A 14526-nucleotide genomic window follows, 5' to 3' on the forward strand; every position below is an offset into this window, starting at 1 on the left:
CAGATTCATTGCACCCACACTCCTCACATGGAGGGTCTGCACTCCTAGAAAATGGGGGATACGTTCCCTGAGTGTCTCCCCCCATATTCTAGATGGTCCAGAGTCGTCGTGGGACCCCCTTATTTTTTTTCTTACAATAAATTGGTGAAAGGAGGGAATGTTTTGGGGAGTGTTTTTTCAAATAAATTTTTTTTGTCGATTTTTTTTTTTTAGTACTGACAGTTTATGATGTCGGGTATCTGATAGACGCCATGACATCACAAACTGCTGGGCTTGATGTCAGGTGACTTTACAGCTAGTATCAACCCCATTTATTACCCCGTTTGCCACTGCACCAGGGCACGGGATGAGCTGGGGTGAAGCGCCAGGATTGGCGCATCTAGTGGATGCGCCACGTCTGGGGTGCCTACGGCCTGCTATTTTTAGGCTGTGAAGGCCCAATAACTATGGACCTTCCCACCCTGAGAATACCAGACCACAGCTGTCCGCTTTACCTTGGCTGGTGATCCAATTTGTGGGGGACCCTACTTTTTTTTTGTAATTATTAATATTTATAAAATAATTATAAAAAAAAAAAAAGAGCCTGGGGTGACCTCCACATTGGATCCCCAACCACGGTAAAGCTGCCAGCTGTGGTTTTCAGGCTACAGCCGTCTGCTTTACCCTAGCTGGCTATCAAAAATGGGGGGGGCCCCAATGTCATTTTTTTTTTAACTATTTTTTAACTACCCCGATATAGACTGGGAAACTGAAACCTGCGTATCTCAGAAAGGAAACCGGCTTCTGTCAGTAACTAAGGATAATTATCTGTCCCAACTTGTGCCGGGCCCAACTAGAGGGGCAGCCCTTCTGGACTTAATTTTAAGCAACAGGCCAGATAGAATAACAGACATACGAGTGGATGGGCACCTAGGGAATAGTGACCACAATATAATACAATTCCACTTGTCCTTCAGTAAGGTGCCTTGGAGGGGGGGGGGTTACAAAAACGCTGAATTTCAGGAAAGCAAAGTTTGATCAGCTTGGAGCAGACCTTCGCCAAATTGATTGGGACAAGGTCTTCAAAAATGGGAGCACAGAAAATAAGTGGGAAATTTTTAAATCGGTATTAAACACCCACTGCGAGCGAGCCATACCGTACGGAAATTAAAGGGCTAGGAACAGGAGAAAACCAATGTGGCTAAATAAGGATGTAAAAGGGGCAATGAATAATAAGAAAAAGGCATTCAAAAAGCTAAAACAAGAAGGCAGCGAAGAAGCATTAAAAAGATATAGAGAAAAAAATAAAATGTGTAAAAAAACAAATACATTTAGCAAAAGTAGAAACTGAGAGACTCATTGCTAAGGAAAGCAAAACAAATCCCAAACTATTCTTTAATTATATAAACAGAAAAAAGATTAAAATTGATGGTGTTGGCCCTTTAAAGAACAATGAGGGTAAAATCATAGAAAACGATGTGGGAAAAGCAAATGTTTTAAATGCTTTTTTCTCAACTGTGTTCACACAGGAAAAGCATATGCCACGGGAAATGCAGAGTGATCATGTAAAAGCTTCATTAAGTATGACCTGCCTAACCCAGGAAGAAGTGCAGAACCGACTTAGTAACATTAAAATTGACAAATCACCAGGCCCTGATGGCATTCACCCTCGGATATTAAGGGAGTTAAGTAATGTGATAGACAGGCCTCTATTCCTTATATTTAAAGACTCTATAGAAACTGGGTCTGTTCCACTGGATTGGTGGCTAGCAAATGTGGTACCAATATTCAAAAAAGGGTGTAAAAAGGAACCTGCAAACTATAGGCCGGTAAGCTTAACATCTGTTGTGGGTAAAATGTTTGAAGGGTTTTTAAGGGATACTATTATGGAATGTCTCAATGTTAATAATTGTTTAACTCCATATCAACATGGATTTATGAAGGATCGCTCCTGTCAAACTAACCTGATCAGCTTCTATGAGGATGTAAGCTCTCACGTGGACCGAGGAGAATCATTGGATGTCATTTATCTTGACTTCGGTAAAGCATTTGACACTGTTCCACATAAAAGACTGATAAGTAAAATGAGAAAGCTTGGGCTCGGGGAAAATGTGTGTAGATGGGTAGGTAGCTGGCTTAGTGGTAGAAAACAAAGAGTGGTTATTAATGGCGCATACTCAGATTGGGCCAGGGTTACTAGTGGGGTGCCACAGGGGTCTGTATTGGGCCCCCTACTATTTAATATATTTATTAATGATCTGGTGGATGGTTTACAGAGTAAAATATCAGTATTTGCAGATGATACAAAACTATGTAAGGTAGTTAACACAAAGGAGGACAGTTTGCAACTACAGATGGATTTGAGTAAATTGGAGAATTGGGCTGAAAAATGACAAATGAATTTTAACACAGATAAGTGTAAGGTTATGCACATGGGAAGGAGAAACAGATGCTACGATTACTTACTAAATGGGAAACTGCTGGGGAAATCAGACATGGAGAAAGACTTAGGCATCTTAGTCAATAAGAATCTAAATTGGAGTGCCCAGTGTCAGGCAGCAGCCACCAAAGCAAATAGGGTGATGGGATGCATTAGAAGAGGTCGGTCTGGGGGCACGAGATGAAAACATCATTCTCCCTCTGTACAAATCACTTGTCAGACCACACTTGGAGTATTGTGTGCAATTTTGGGCGCCGGTGCTCACGAAAGACATTACTGAACTTGAAAGGGTTCAGAGGCAGGCTACTAAAATAATAAATGGAGTGGGTGCATTACAATACACGGAAAGGTTATCAAAATTAGGCCTATTTACTCTAGAAAAAAGAGAAGACTTAGGGGAGACCTAACAAACATGTACAAATATATCAGAGGGCCATATAGAGATCTCTCCCATGATCAGTTTGTACCAAGGACTATGACAAGAACAAGGGGACATTCTCTTCGATTGGATGAAAGAAAATTCCTACATCAGCATAGAAGAGGGTTCTTCACGGTAAGAGCAGTGAGGCTCTGGAACTCTCTTCCTGAGGAAGTGGTGATGGCCAACTCACTGAATGAATTTAAGAGAGGAATGGATGCTTTTCTTGATAGCAAAAGTATAGAAGGTTATAAATAGCATAATCTTACAGGTAGATAGAAGAGCGACCAAGATTATTAGAGGAATGGGTGGGCTGCAACACCAAGACAGGTTATTAAACTTGGGGTTATTTAGTTTGGAAAAACAAAGGCTTAGGGGGGGGATCTAATCACAATGTATAAACATATGAGGGGACAGTACAGAGACCTTTCCAAAGATCTCTTTACACCTAGGCCTGCGACTGGAACACGGGAGCATCCGCTACGTCTTGAGGAAAGAAGGTTTAATCATAATCACAGACGAGGATTGTTTACTGTACGAGCAGTGAGACTATGGAACTCTGCCGCATGATATTGTAATGAGTGATTCACTACTAACATTTAAGCAGAGCCTGGACGCCTTTCTTGAAAAATGTAATATTACCAGTTATGTATATTAGATTTTACGACAGGGTGTTGATCCAGGGAACTAGTCTGATTGCCGTATGTGGAGTCAGGAAGGAATTTTTTTCCCCATTGGAGCCTATTTGACACATTGGGTTTTTTTTGCCTTCCTCTGGATCAACATGTTAGGCTACGGGTTGAACTAGATGGACTTAGAGTCTCCCTTCAACCTTAAAAACTATGAAACTATAAATAGAAAAAATTAATGGGCTTCCCTATATTTTGATTGCCAGCCAAGGTAACGCCCAGGCAGATGGGGGTGGCAACCCGTAGCTGTCTGCTTTATCTGCAATGAGAATCAAAAATACCGCGAAGCGCTACGTCATTTTTTTTAAAGATTTATTTTTACAGCACTGTCATGTCAGGCAATCAAAATACAGGGAAGCCCTTTTTGTTTTTAGTTATTTAAATAAATAATTAAAAAAAATATATATGGTCTCCCACTGCATTTTTTGTATTGCTAGCTAAGGGTAATCCAAGCAGCTACTGGCTGCTAACCCCCCCTGCTTGGTGTTACCTTCACTGGCAATGGAAAATCCAGGGAAGCATTTTTTATTTTTTTTGCCAAAAAACTACAAAAAAAATGACCTGCGCTTCGCCATATTTTTGTATGCTAGCCAGGTACAGCAGGCAGGTACGGGCTGCCCCCAACCCCCAGCTGCCTATTTGTACCCAGCTGGGAACTAAAAATATAGGGAAGCCCTTTTTTTACTTAATTCATGAATTTTATGAAATAATTAAAAAAAAAACAAAACGATGTAGGCTTCGCCCCATTTTTCTGTCCAGCCAGGTACAACTAGGCAGCTGGGGATTGGAATCCACAGCACAGGTTAGCCCGAGGATTCTGGGCCCCTCTGCTGCAAATTGCAGTCCGCAGCCGCCCCAGAAAATGGCGCTCTCATAGAAGCGCCATCATCTGGCGCTGTATCCAACTCTTCCAACAGCCCTGAAGCCGGGTGGCTTGTTGGGTAATCATGAGTTAATACTGGCTTTGTTTTACTAGCTAATATTAAGTCAGAGATTCTTAATGTCAGCCACGTTTGACCCGGCCATTAAGAATCTCCAATAAAGGGTTAAAAAAAAAACACCACACAGAAAAAAAAATACTTTAATAGAAATAAATACACAGACACATTAGAGACTCCATGTTTATTACCCCCTGTCACCCCTCCACGATCCATGGTCTTCTGTCTTCTTTCCCCTTCAACACATGCAGCTCTGTCTGCTCCATCAGACAGCACAGCTGTATGGGGGAAGACGCTGTGCTCCGTGTAGAAATCACTCTGTGAGAGTGACCACAGGCTCCCGGCTGTAAGCGGTGGCAAGGGTTGCCATAGCAACGCTGCTCCGATTACGTGATTCCGGTGCCGCTGCATGCTGGTAGCGGGACGTCCCCGTCACCGCTACCAAGCGCGTTGCTATAGAAACGGTGATCTCCGTTATTGACCGGCTGTGTCAGCCGGTCAGGAGCCGGCTTCTGCGGACGCTGGTAACTACGGTAAACATCGGGTAACCAAGAAGCCCTTTCCTTGGTTACCCGATGTTTACCTTCGTTACCAGCGTCTGCCGCTCTCACGCTGTCAGTGCCGGCTCCCTGCACACATAGCCAGACTACACATCGTGTTAAATTAATCCGATGCGTATTCTGGCTAGGAGTGCAGGGAGCCAGCGCTAAGCGGTGTGCGCTGGTAACCAAGGTAAATATCGGGTTGGTTACCCGATATTTACCTTAGTTACCAGGCGCAGCATCGCTTCCACGCGTGCTGCTGGCTGGGGGCCGGTCACTGGTTGCTGGTGAGATCTGGCTGTTTGACAGCTCACCAGCAACCTGTGTAGCGACGCTCCAGCGATCCCTGCCAGGTCAGGTTGCTGGTGGGATTGCTGGAGCGTCGCTTAGTGTGACGGTACCTTAAGGGAACGGGGAAGCAGAGCGGGGAGTCGACCGTGTGCTAGAGCATGTCGCTGGTACACGGCGATACACAAACGTGCACCGTGTAACAGAGAAATGCAATGACAGGTCCTAGCATAAGGCGTCATAGTCATGTGACCAGTCTGTAGCCAATGAGATAATAGACACGTGACTGGTCACATGGCTATTTTGACGTCACGATAGGTCCTGCATCACTGCTGGTGTTCCCGGAGGACGCAGTGATTACCGATGGAAAAGCTGCGGGAGACAGAGTGCAGAACGCATCCCGGGGATAGGTAAGTGTTATGGCAATGTTTATTAACTGTATGTGTACATTTATAATGCATATTTATGTGTTTGTGGTTGCCTCCCATTGTTTCCTATGGGTTCGAGTGGTTCGCCGAACCGAACTCGAACCAGACCTCGGTTCGGCGGACCGAGCTCGAGCCGAACTGCGACCGGTTAGCTCATCTCTAGTCGTGATGCACATCCGGCATCGTCAGAGATATCGTACCGTGTGACACCTATAAACAAGCAGAAATACTCACCATCTCGTTCATCGTTGACACGTCGTTCATTTTCATAATCTAGTTCCTCCTTCTGTGCTCCAGTTGTTCGTCGCTCCCTTGGCAGCACACATCGCTCCGTGTGACACCCCAGGAGCGACAAACACAGCTTAACTGCGTCCCGCCGGCAATGCGGAAGAAGGAGGTGGGTGGGATGTTTAAGTCCCGCTCATCTCCGCCCCTCCGCTTCTATTGGTCGGCTGCCGTGTGACGTCAATGTGACGCCAAACGTCCCTCCCCCTTCAGGAAGTGGATGTTCGCCGCCCACAGCGACGTCGCCCGGGAGGTAAGTACGTGTGACGGGCGGTTAACGACTTTGTGCGCCACGGGCAACTAATTGCCCGTGACGCACAAACGATGGGGGTGGGTGCGATCGCTTATGCTTTCGCACGATTTTTCGCCCCGTGTGACGCCCGCATAAGTCCACTAAATAATAATAGTCCCACATTGTAGCAGCTGCTGAATGAGAAGAATCTGTGACTTCTCTGCATTTAGTGGTCACTACTCACCTGGGCGGTTATCTGTAGGAATCTCCTCTTTACTCCGCTCATCACCCCTCACATATGTCTCTGTAGTATTAATATGGGGCAGATCTTCACCCTGAAACAAATATTGTAAAAGTCACAGACAGATGGAGAAGTCCCATCTATGATCAGCTCTAATCCTGCCATCTCCACCGCTCTCATTACACAAGTATAACACATATAATACTGGAGGATAAAACAAGACTGAGCACAAGACCTTCACAGCCGTCTACACATCATAGGGAGATTTCATGCCACCTTCTCTCCATCTACCTGATGATCCTGAGGAACATCGGGATCTTCTTGTTTACAGTCCTGTGGGAGAAGAGGACGGGGACATCTCTCTGGTGTTGTCCTCTTACTGGATAGACCTGGAGGAGACACATACAGGGGCTGAATTCATTCCTTACATACAGATAATTATAGGCCGTGTGTATTTAGTCCTGTCTATTACCTGGTGATGTGAGGGGCCGGGGAACCTCCATCATGACGTCCTTGTACAGATCTTTGTGTCCTTCTAAATACTCCCACTCATCCATGGAGAAATAGACGGTGACGTCCTGACACCTTATAGGAACCTGACACATACAATGATACCGTCACCCCCGATCCCTTCATAGCGTTACTGTATAATGTCCCAGCATTCCCAGCAGTGTCACCTCTCCAGTCAGCAGCTCAATCATCTTGTAGGTGAGTTCTAGGATCTTCTGGTCATTGATGTCCTCATGTATCGGGGGGTGAGGTGGAGGCCCCGGGATTGGGCTCAGGGGTCTTCCCCATCCCTCAGACACAGGGGCCTGACAGCGCTCACTAGAGGTCTTCTTCACTACTGTGTAATCCTGGTTATGGAGAGACACAGTAAGAAATCTCACTCCAGACATTTCCAGAGTCCTCACCTCTCCAGTTCTGTCCGTTATTCCCATAGATAAGAATGGTGTAATGTGACGTCATCAGAATCTCACCTCTCCAGTAAGCCGGAAGAGGATCTCTAGGGTGAGGTGTAATATCCTCTCCGCCATCTTGTCCCTGTCCATATCCATCCTTCACGGGGCAATCAGGAGAATTCTCTTCTATAGAGCGATTGTTCTCCCCCAGCATCTAATGTGTATGGAGCCTGAGCCCTGTAATGGGGAATCTCCACACACCTCCACCTGCAGAGCCGCACACTAGATATATGGGTGACTGTGCTATATGATTGAGTCTAGAATGTATGGGCTCCTGCCCGGTTAGTGGGTGTGACCTGCTTGACTGGTGGGCATGGCCAGCTTGTTTGGGGTGTGGCGGTTTCTTCCTGCCCACTATGCTTGCACGAGATGGTCTTACCCTCAGACCCCGGCTTCTATTATAATCAACTCTATGCCCACATGGACTTAGAAAAAGAATGTTTATTCCCTTTGGAAACATCAGGCTTTATTTTGAACACGCCCCATCACATGACAAGTTACATCATACCAGGCAGGAGCCCGTACACTCTAGCATCTACACTAGCTATATGGCTGCTCTGTGCTTCCAGGACCTGTGATGATGTCACATGGAGGGGAGGAGTCAGGGGGTCACATGATCAGCTCCTCAGTGTATGCAGGACTCTGCTGTGCTGGGTGTCATGGTGCTGGATGAGGGGAAGTTTATGTGGGGTCAGGAGGGGTTTACAATGTGTATGTAGCAGAGCCGTGTGTGTACGAGGTGTATGGTTTAGAACCACGTGTGTGTACGATGTGTACTGAGTGGAGACGTGTTAGCGCAGACCTGGGCAAGGGGCGGCCCGCGGGCCACATCCGGCCCGCCTGCTCTCTGTGACCGGCCCGCCCGTCTTCAGCCGGTGCAGTGGAGCCGGGCTGCAGCGTGCCGAGCAGGGAGAGATCCTGCAGGTCTGCACAGTCAGTGCAGGCAGCGGAACGCAGGAGTCTTTCCTCTGTTCCCTGCCGGCACTAATTGTCAGTGACACACGCGCGCGCTCTGACGTTGTCAGTACTGCGCTGCGTGTGTCATTTCAAAAGTTCCCGCCGGGCAGGAGAAGGAGTAGCACAGCAGAGCAGACGGAATAATTTATCCTGCAGGACCTGCGATGACGTCACGCGCATGTGACTGTGTGGGAGGAGACATGGGATGCCGGGCAGAAAGCAAAGATACTGAATCCTGAGGGAGATGTGGACACATGATGACTGGTAATGAGAACTGAGGGGACATGAGGGGGCTGCAGGGTGAGTGGCATATGAGGGAAGATGGAGTTGCAGGGTGAGTGGCATATGTGGGAAGATGGAGTTGCAGGGTGAGTGGCATATGTGGGAAGATGGAGTTGCAGGGTGAGTGGCATATGTGGGAAGATGGAGTTGCAGGGTGAGTGGCATATGTGGGAAGATGGAGTTGCAGGGTGAGTGGCATATGTGGGAAGATGGAGCTGCAGGGTGAGTGCATATGTGGGAAGATGGAGTTGCAGGGTGAGTGGCATATGTGGGAAGATGGAGTTGCAGGGTGAGTGGCATATGTGGGAAGATGGAGCTGCAGGGTGAGTGGCATATGTGGGAAGATGGAGCTGCAGGGTGAGTGCATATGTGGGAAGATGGAGTTGCAGGGTGAGTGGTATATGAGGGAAGATGGAGTTGCAGGGTGAGTGGCATATGAGGGAAGATGGAGTTGCAGGGTGAGTGGCATATGAGGGAAGATGGAGTTGCAGGGTGAGTGGTATATGAGGGAAGATGGAGTTGCAGGGTGAGTGGCATATGAGGGAAGATGGAGTTGCAGGGTGAGTGGCATATGTGGGAAGATGGAGTTGCAGGGTGAGTGGCATATGTGGGAAGATGGAGTTGCAGGGTGAGTGGCATATGTGGGAAGATGGAGTTGCAGGGTGAGTGGCATATGTGGGAAGATGGAGTTGCAGGGTGAGTGGCATATGTGGGAAGATGGAGCTGCAGGGTGAGTGCATATGTGGGAAGATGGAGTTGCAGGGTGAGTGGCATATGTGGGAAGATGGAGTTGCAGGGTGAGTGGCATATGTGGGAAGATGGAGCTGCAGGGTGAGTGGCATATGTGGGAAGATGGAGCTGCAGGGTGAGTGCATATGTGGGAAGATGGAGTTGCAGGGTGAGTGGTATATGAGGGAAGATGGAGTTGCAGGGTGAGTGGCATATGAGGGAAGATGGAGTTGCAGGGTGAGTGGCATATGAGGGAAGATGGAGTTGCAGGGTGAGTGGCATATGAGGGAAGATGGAGTTGCAGGGTGAGCGGCATATGTGGGAAGATGGAGTTGCAGGGTGAGTGGCATATGAGGGAAGATGGAGTTGCAGGGTGAGTGCATATGAGGGAAGATGGAGTTGCAGGGTGAGTGGCATATGTGGGAAGATGGAGTTGCAGGGTGAGTGGTATATGAGGGCTGCAGACTGACAGAAGGATGTGAAGGGGTGCAGAGTGTTTGAGAGGGGTAAGTTGGGGTACAGGCAGGGTGAGATATGTGGGCATGGTGTGTGACATATGGGGGTGTAGTGTGTGTGATATGGGGGTGCAGGCTGTATGGGGTGTAGTGTGTGTGATATGGGGGTGCAGGCTGTATGGGAAGCAGGGTGTGTGACATATGGGGGTGTAGTGTGTGTGATATGGGGGTGCAGGCTGTATGGGGTGTAGTGTGTGTGATATGGGGGTGCAGGCTGTATGGGGAACAGGGTGTGTGACATATGGGGGTTTAGTATATTACAGGTGTGCTATATGGAGGTGTATATAGTGGTGTAGTATATGGTGTTATAGTGATGTAGTATATTACAGGTGTACTATATGGAGGTGTAGTATATTACAGGTGTACTATATGGAGGCTTAGTATATTACAGGTGTGCTATATGGAGGTGTAGTATATTACAGGTGTACTATATGGAGGTGTAGTATATTACAGGTGTACTATATGGAGGCGTAGTATATTACAGGTGTACTATATGGAGGCGTAGTATATTACAGGTGTGCTATATGGAGGTGTAGTATATTACAGGTGTGCTATATGGAGGTGTAGTATATTACAGGTGTGCTCTATGGAGGTGTAGTATATTACAGGTGTGCTATATAGGGGTGTAGTGATGTAGTATATTACAGGTGTGCTATATGGAGGTGTAGTATATTACAGGTGTGCTATATGGAAGTGTAGTATATTACAGGTGTACTATATGGAGTTGTAGTATTTTACAGGTGTGCTATATGGGGGTGTACTATATTACAGGTGTAGTATATGGGGGTGTAGTGATGTAGTATATTACAGGTGTACTATATGGAGGCGTAGTATATTACAGGTGTGCTATATGGAGGTGTAGTATATGGAGGTGTAGTATATTACAGGTGTACTATATGGAGGTGTAGTATATTACAGGTGTACTATATGGAGGCGTAGTATATTACAGTTGTGCTATATGGAGGTGTATATTACAGGTGTGCTCTATGGAGGTGTAGTATATTACAGGTGTGCTATATGGAGGTGTAGTATATTACAGGTGTGCTATATAGTGGTGTAGTGATGTAGTATATTACAGGTGTGCTATATGGAGGTGTAGTATATTACAGGTGTGCTATATAGGGGTGTAGTGATGTAGTATATTACAGGTGTGCTATATGGAGGTGTAGTATATTACAGGTGTGCTATATAGGGGTGTAGTGATGTAGTATATTACAGGTGTGCTATATGGAGGTGTAGTATATTACAGGTGTAGTATATGGGGTGTAGTGATGTAGTATATTACAGGTGTGCTATATGGAGGTGTACTATATTACAGGTGTAGTATATGGGATGTAGTATATTACAGGTGTAGTATATAGGGGTGTAATGATGTAGTATATCGGAGGTGTATTATATAGTGGTGTAGTATAATATAGTATAATACAGGTGTATATGGGGGTGTAGTATATTACAGGTATATAGAGGGAGTGTAGTATAATACAGGTGTAGTATATAGGGGTGTAGTGGTGTAGTTTATTACAGGTGTAGTATATGGAGGGGGTGTAGTGATGTAGTATATTGGGTAGAACTGAGGTAATATTAATATAATATATAATATATATTAATATATATTATAATATATATTAATATAATATATAATAATTAGTCCGGCCCTCTAAACCAATCCCAATTTCTCATGCGGCCCCATGGGTAAATTAATTGCCCACCCCTGTGTTAGCGTCTTGACTTCTTGAAGCTGAAGGAATGCTCAGCTCTGCCCTGCACACGGTGATGTTATACGGAGCTGTCTGGACGCTCTGCACTCACAGTTTATTGCTCCTCTCTGGTGTTTCCGCACTGTAAGGCCTGAGGACTCGATGAGAGACATCACCCCCTCCCCTCCCCCTCCTCAATGTTCTCCTCTGTGTAGAGCCGCCTCATTTATTTCACCATTTCTCTAGTTCCCTCAGAACTACAAGTCTTCCATTTTGATGGGGGGGGCTTGGAGGTCCATTGTGATGTCTGTACTTCCTTAAAGGTCTGCAGTTTGAGAGCGTGGAATCTGAAATAATTCACCCTATAGAGACTTGTACGGATTAAATCCTCATTGAAGACCTTTTACTACTCACCTGGATCATTTTGAGCCTACTTCGATCTTAATAATTGCAAAAATGTCCAATCCCTGGATAAATGAAGATTCTGCTAAATCATAGCTACCTAAGGGTACTTTCACACTTGCATTGTTTTTTTTTGGCGCAATCCGCTGTCTTGGGAAACAGTGGAATCCGTTAACGGATTCCGTTGTTTCCCATAGACTTGCATTGATGACGGATTGTGCCAAAAGTACCTGCGTTGCTTCCGTTGGCCGATGCTCTGTTGCTTCCGCCAAGCGGAAGCAACGCAGAATGTAACGTTAAATGCTTGTGTCAAAATGACGCCAACCAACGGATTCCGTTGGTTCCGTTAAAATTTATAATGGTTCCCTATGGTAGCGGATTCCGTTGCTAAGTGCTTAGCAACGGAATCCGCTGCTGGATTCCGCTAATTTATTCTGAGCATGCCCAGAATGAAAAAAAATAAATAAAACAGAGCCGACAGATTCCGTTAGACGGACGCCAAACGGATGCAACGGTCCGTTATTTCACAGGAATCAGCTAACAGATTCCTGTGAAATAACGGACCCGTTGCATCCGTTGACACCACAAAAATAACGGAAGCGTCAAAACGACGCAGCAACGGACCCAGCGGATTCAACCCAACGCAAGTGTGAAACTAGCCTAAGACTAGTTTCACACTTGCGTTGAACGGTATCCGTTGCATTGCGTTGTGTAACGGATGCAACGGATGTGTTGCATATAGTGGCGCAACGGATGCTGCAAAACAACGCAATTCGTTTTGATTTTTTTTTTTTATTACAGTTTTACCAGCGGCAGACTATTGTGAACGATCAGCTGATCGCTCCCTGCAGCCGGCCGCCGGGTGATCAACTGAGCGCTGTCACTTGCCGGCCGCCGGGTGATCAGCTGATCGCTCCCAGTAGCCGGCCGCCGGGTGATCAGCTGATCGCTCCCTGCAACCAGCCGCCGGGTGATCAGCTGATCGCTCCCGGCCGCCGGGTGATCAGCTGATCGCTCCCTGCAGCCGGACGCCGGGTGATCAGCTGATCGCTCCCTGCAGCCGACCGCCGGGTGATCAGCTGAGCGCTGTGACTTGCCGGCGCCCGGGCATGCCGGCGGGCGGGCGCTCAGCTGAGCACTGTCGCTTGCCGACGGCCCGGCTCTCAGCTGAACGTTCGGCCACCGCGAGCCAAAATAAAGTTTGATTTAAAAAAAAAAAAAAAAAAGAGCATGCGCAGTGAAATCCTGAGGATTCCGCTGCTCAAAACAACGTTACATGCTGCGTTCCTCCCGCTGGGCGGAAGCAACGGAGCATCGCCTAGCGGAAGCAACGCAGGTCCTTTTGGTACAATCCGTCATCCATACAAGTCTATGGGAAACAGCGGAATCCGTTAACGGATTCCGCTGTTTTCCAAAAGGGCGGATTGTAACGGAAGGAAAACAATGCAAGTGTGAAAGTACCTTAAGACAACAGGGAAATCTGCAAAAGTTTACAGCAACATGTAACAATCTGAAAAGTACATTTGTGACTGCTTCAGATCCGCTATTGCTCAAATGGATTCGACCATTAATAAAAGATTTGATTTTCTAATTTCTTTTGAAGAAATCAAAAAGAAGGCTGACATTACAGAGGAAAAAAGGGAAACCTTTTCTATCAAGCAGGACACATTAGAAGAGGAACATAAAGTCCTGAAAAAATAAATACAAATGCTAAAAAACGAATTGTCAAACTTGGAAGGATCGAAACAAGAGCAATAATGGGAAATTCAGGGGTATTCCAGAAAGTGTTTCTCCAGCAGATCTCTCTAATTGCATAAAAAACATCTTACAAAAAAACTCTCCTAACCTTTTCAACTTCTAATTTCATGATTGACGGGGCACATAGATTACAGAAAACCAAATTTCTCAACCAAGGGACCCCAAGGGATGTCATTGCTTGGCTCCATTTCTTCCAGACCAAGGAACACCTGCTTACCTACTTATGAAAGTATCAATTTTTACCTGCTCCCTTTGATCCAATGATCCCCAGATTTCTCTCGGGAAACTCTGAACAACAGGACATCGTTTGCTGCCATAACATATCTGTCTGTGCCTTGTATTGTTTATGATTATTGTACTTGTCCCTATTTTGTATACCCCTTTGACATGTAAAGCGCCATAAATGGCACTATAATAATTATTATTAATAATAATAATATTAATAATATTAATAACCTTTTTAAGGAGCAACAACATCACTTATAATTGGGGCTTTCCTGTAAAATTCATCATTTTCTTCAACGGGAAGACTACGGTGAGCCAAACCCAGTAGACGGTAAGAACTCCCTAAAGTAGAACAACATACCTGAGGAAGATAATTAGACCTGAAGAAGGGGGAAAACCTCCCTTGAAGAATATTTCTAAGCACGAAGGTCCAACGTGTATCACTTTATACTATTTACTTGTCTTAAATTCGATTTCTATTTCATCCTTATTCCAGGACTCACATTGCAGAGTTCTTGT

At 46.0% G+C, this 14526-nt stretch overlaps 1 protein-coding gene across 1 annotated transcript in view; it reads right to left on the minus strand.

Moving 5' to 3' along the window:
* LOC142313036 (uncharacterized) overlaps positions 1-14086 on the minus strand; it is a 37518-nt gene extending 23432 nt beyond the window's left edge. Inside the window, exons 1-3 of the mRNA XM_075352022.1 lie at positions 14026-14086; positions 6772-6869; positions 6484-6574 (exon numbers count right to left, since the gene is read on the minus strand). Coding sequence (XP_075208137.1) covers positions 6484-6574; positions 6772-6869; positions 14026-14086 — 250 coding nt within the window. The remainder of the gene's footprint in view (positions 1-6483; positions 6575-6771; positions 6870-14025) is intronic.
* Positions 14087-14526: the final 440 nt, after the last annotated feature.

The sequence above is a fragment of the Anomaloglossus baeobatrachus genome, chromosome 5 (genome assembly GCF_048569485.1).
Source record: "Anomaloglossus baeobatrachus isolate aAnoBae1 chromosome 5, aAnoBae1.hap1, whole genome shotgun sequence".
Taxonomy (NCBI): domain Eukaryota; kingdom Metazoa; phylum Chordata; class Amphibia; order Anura; family Aromobatidae; genus Anomaloglossus; species Anomaloglossus baeobatrachus.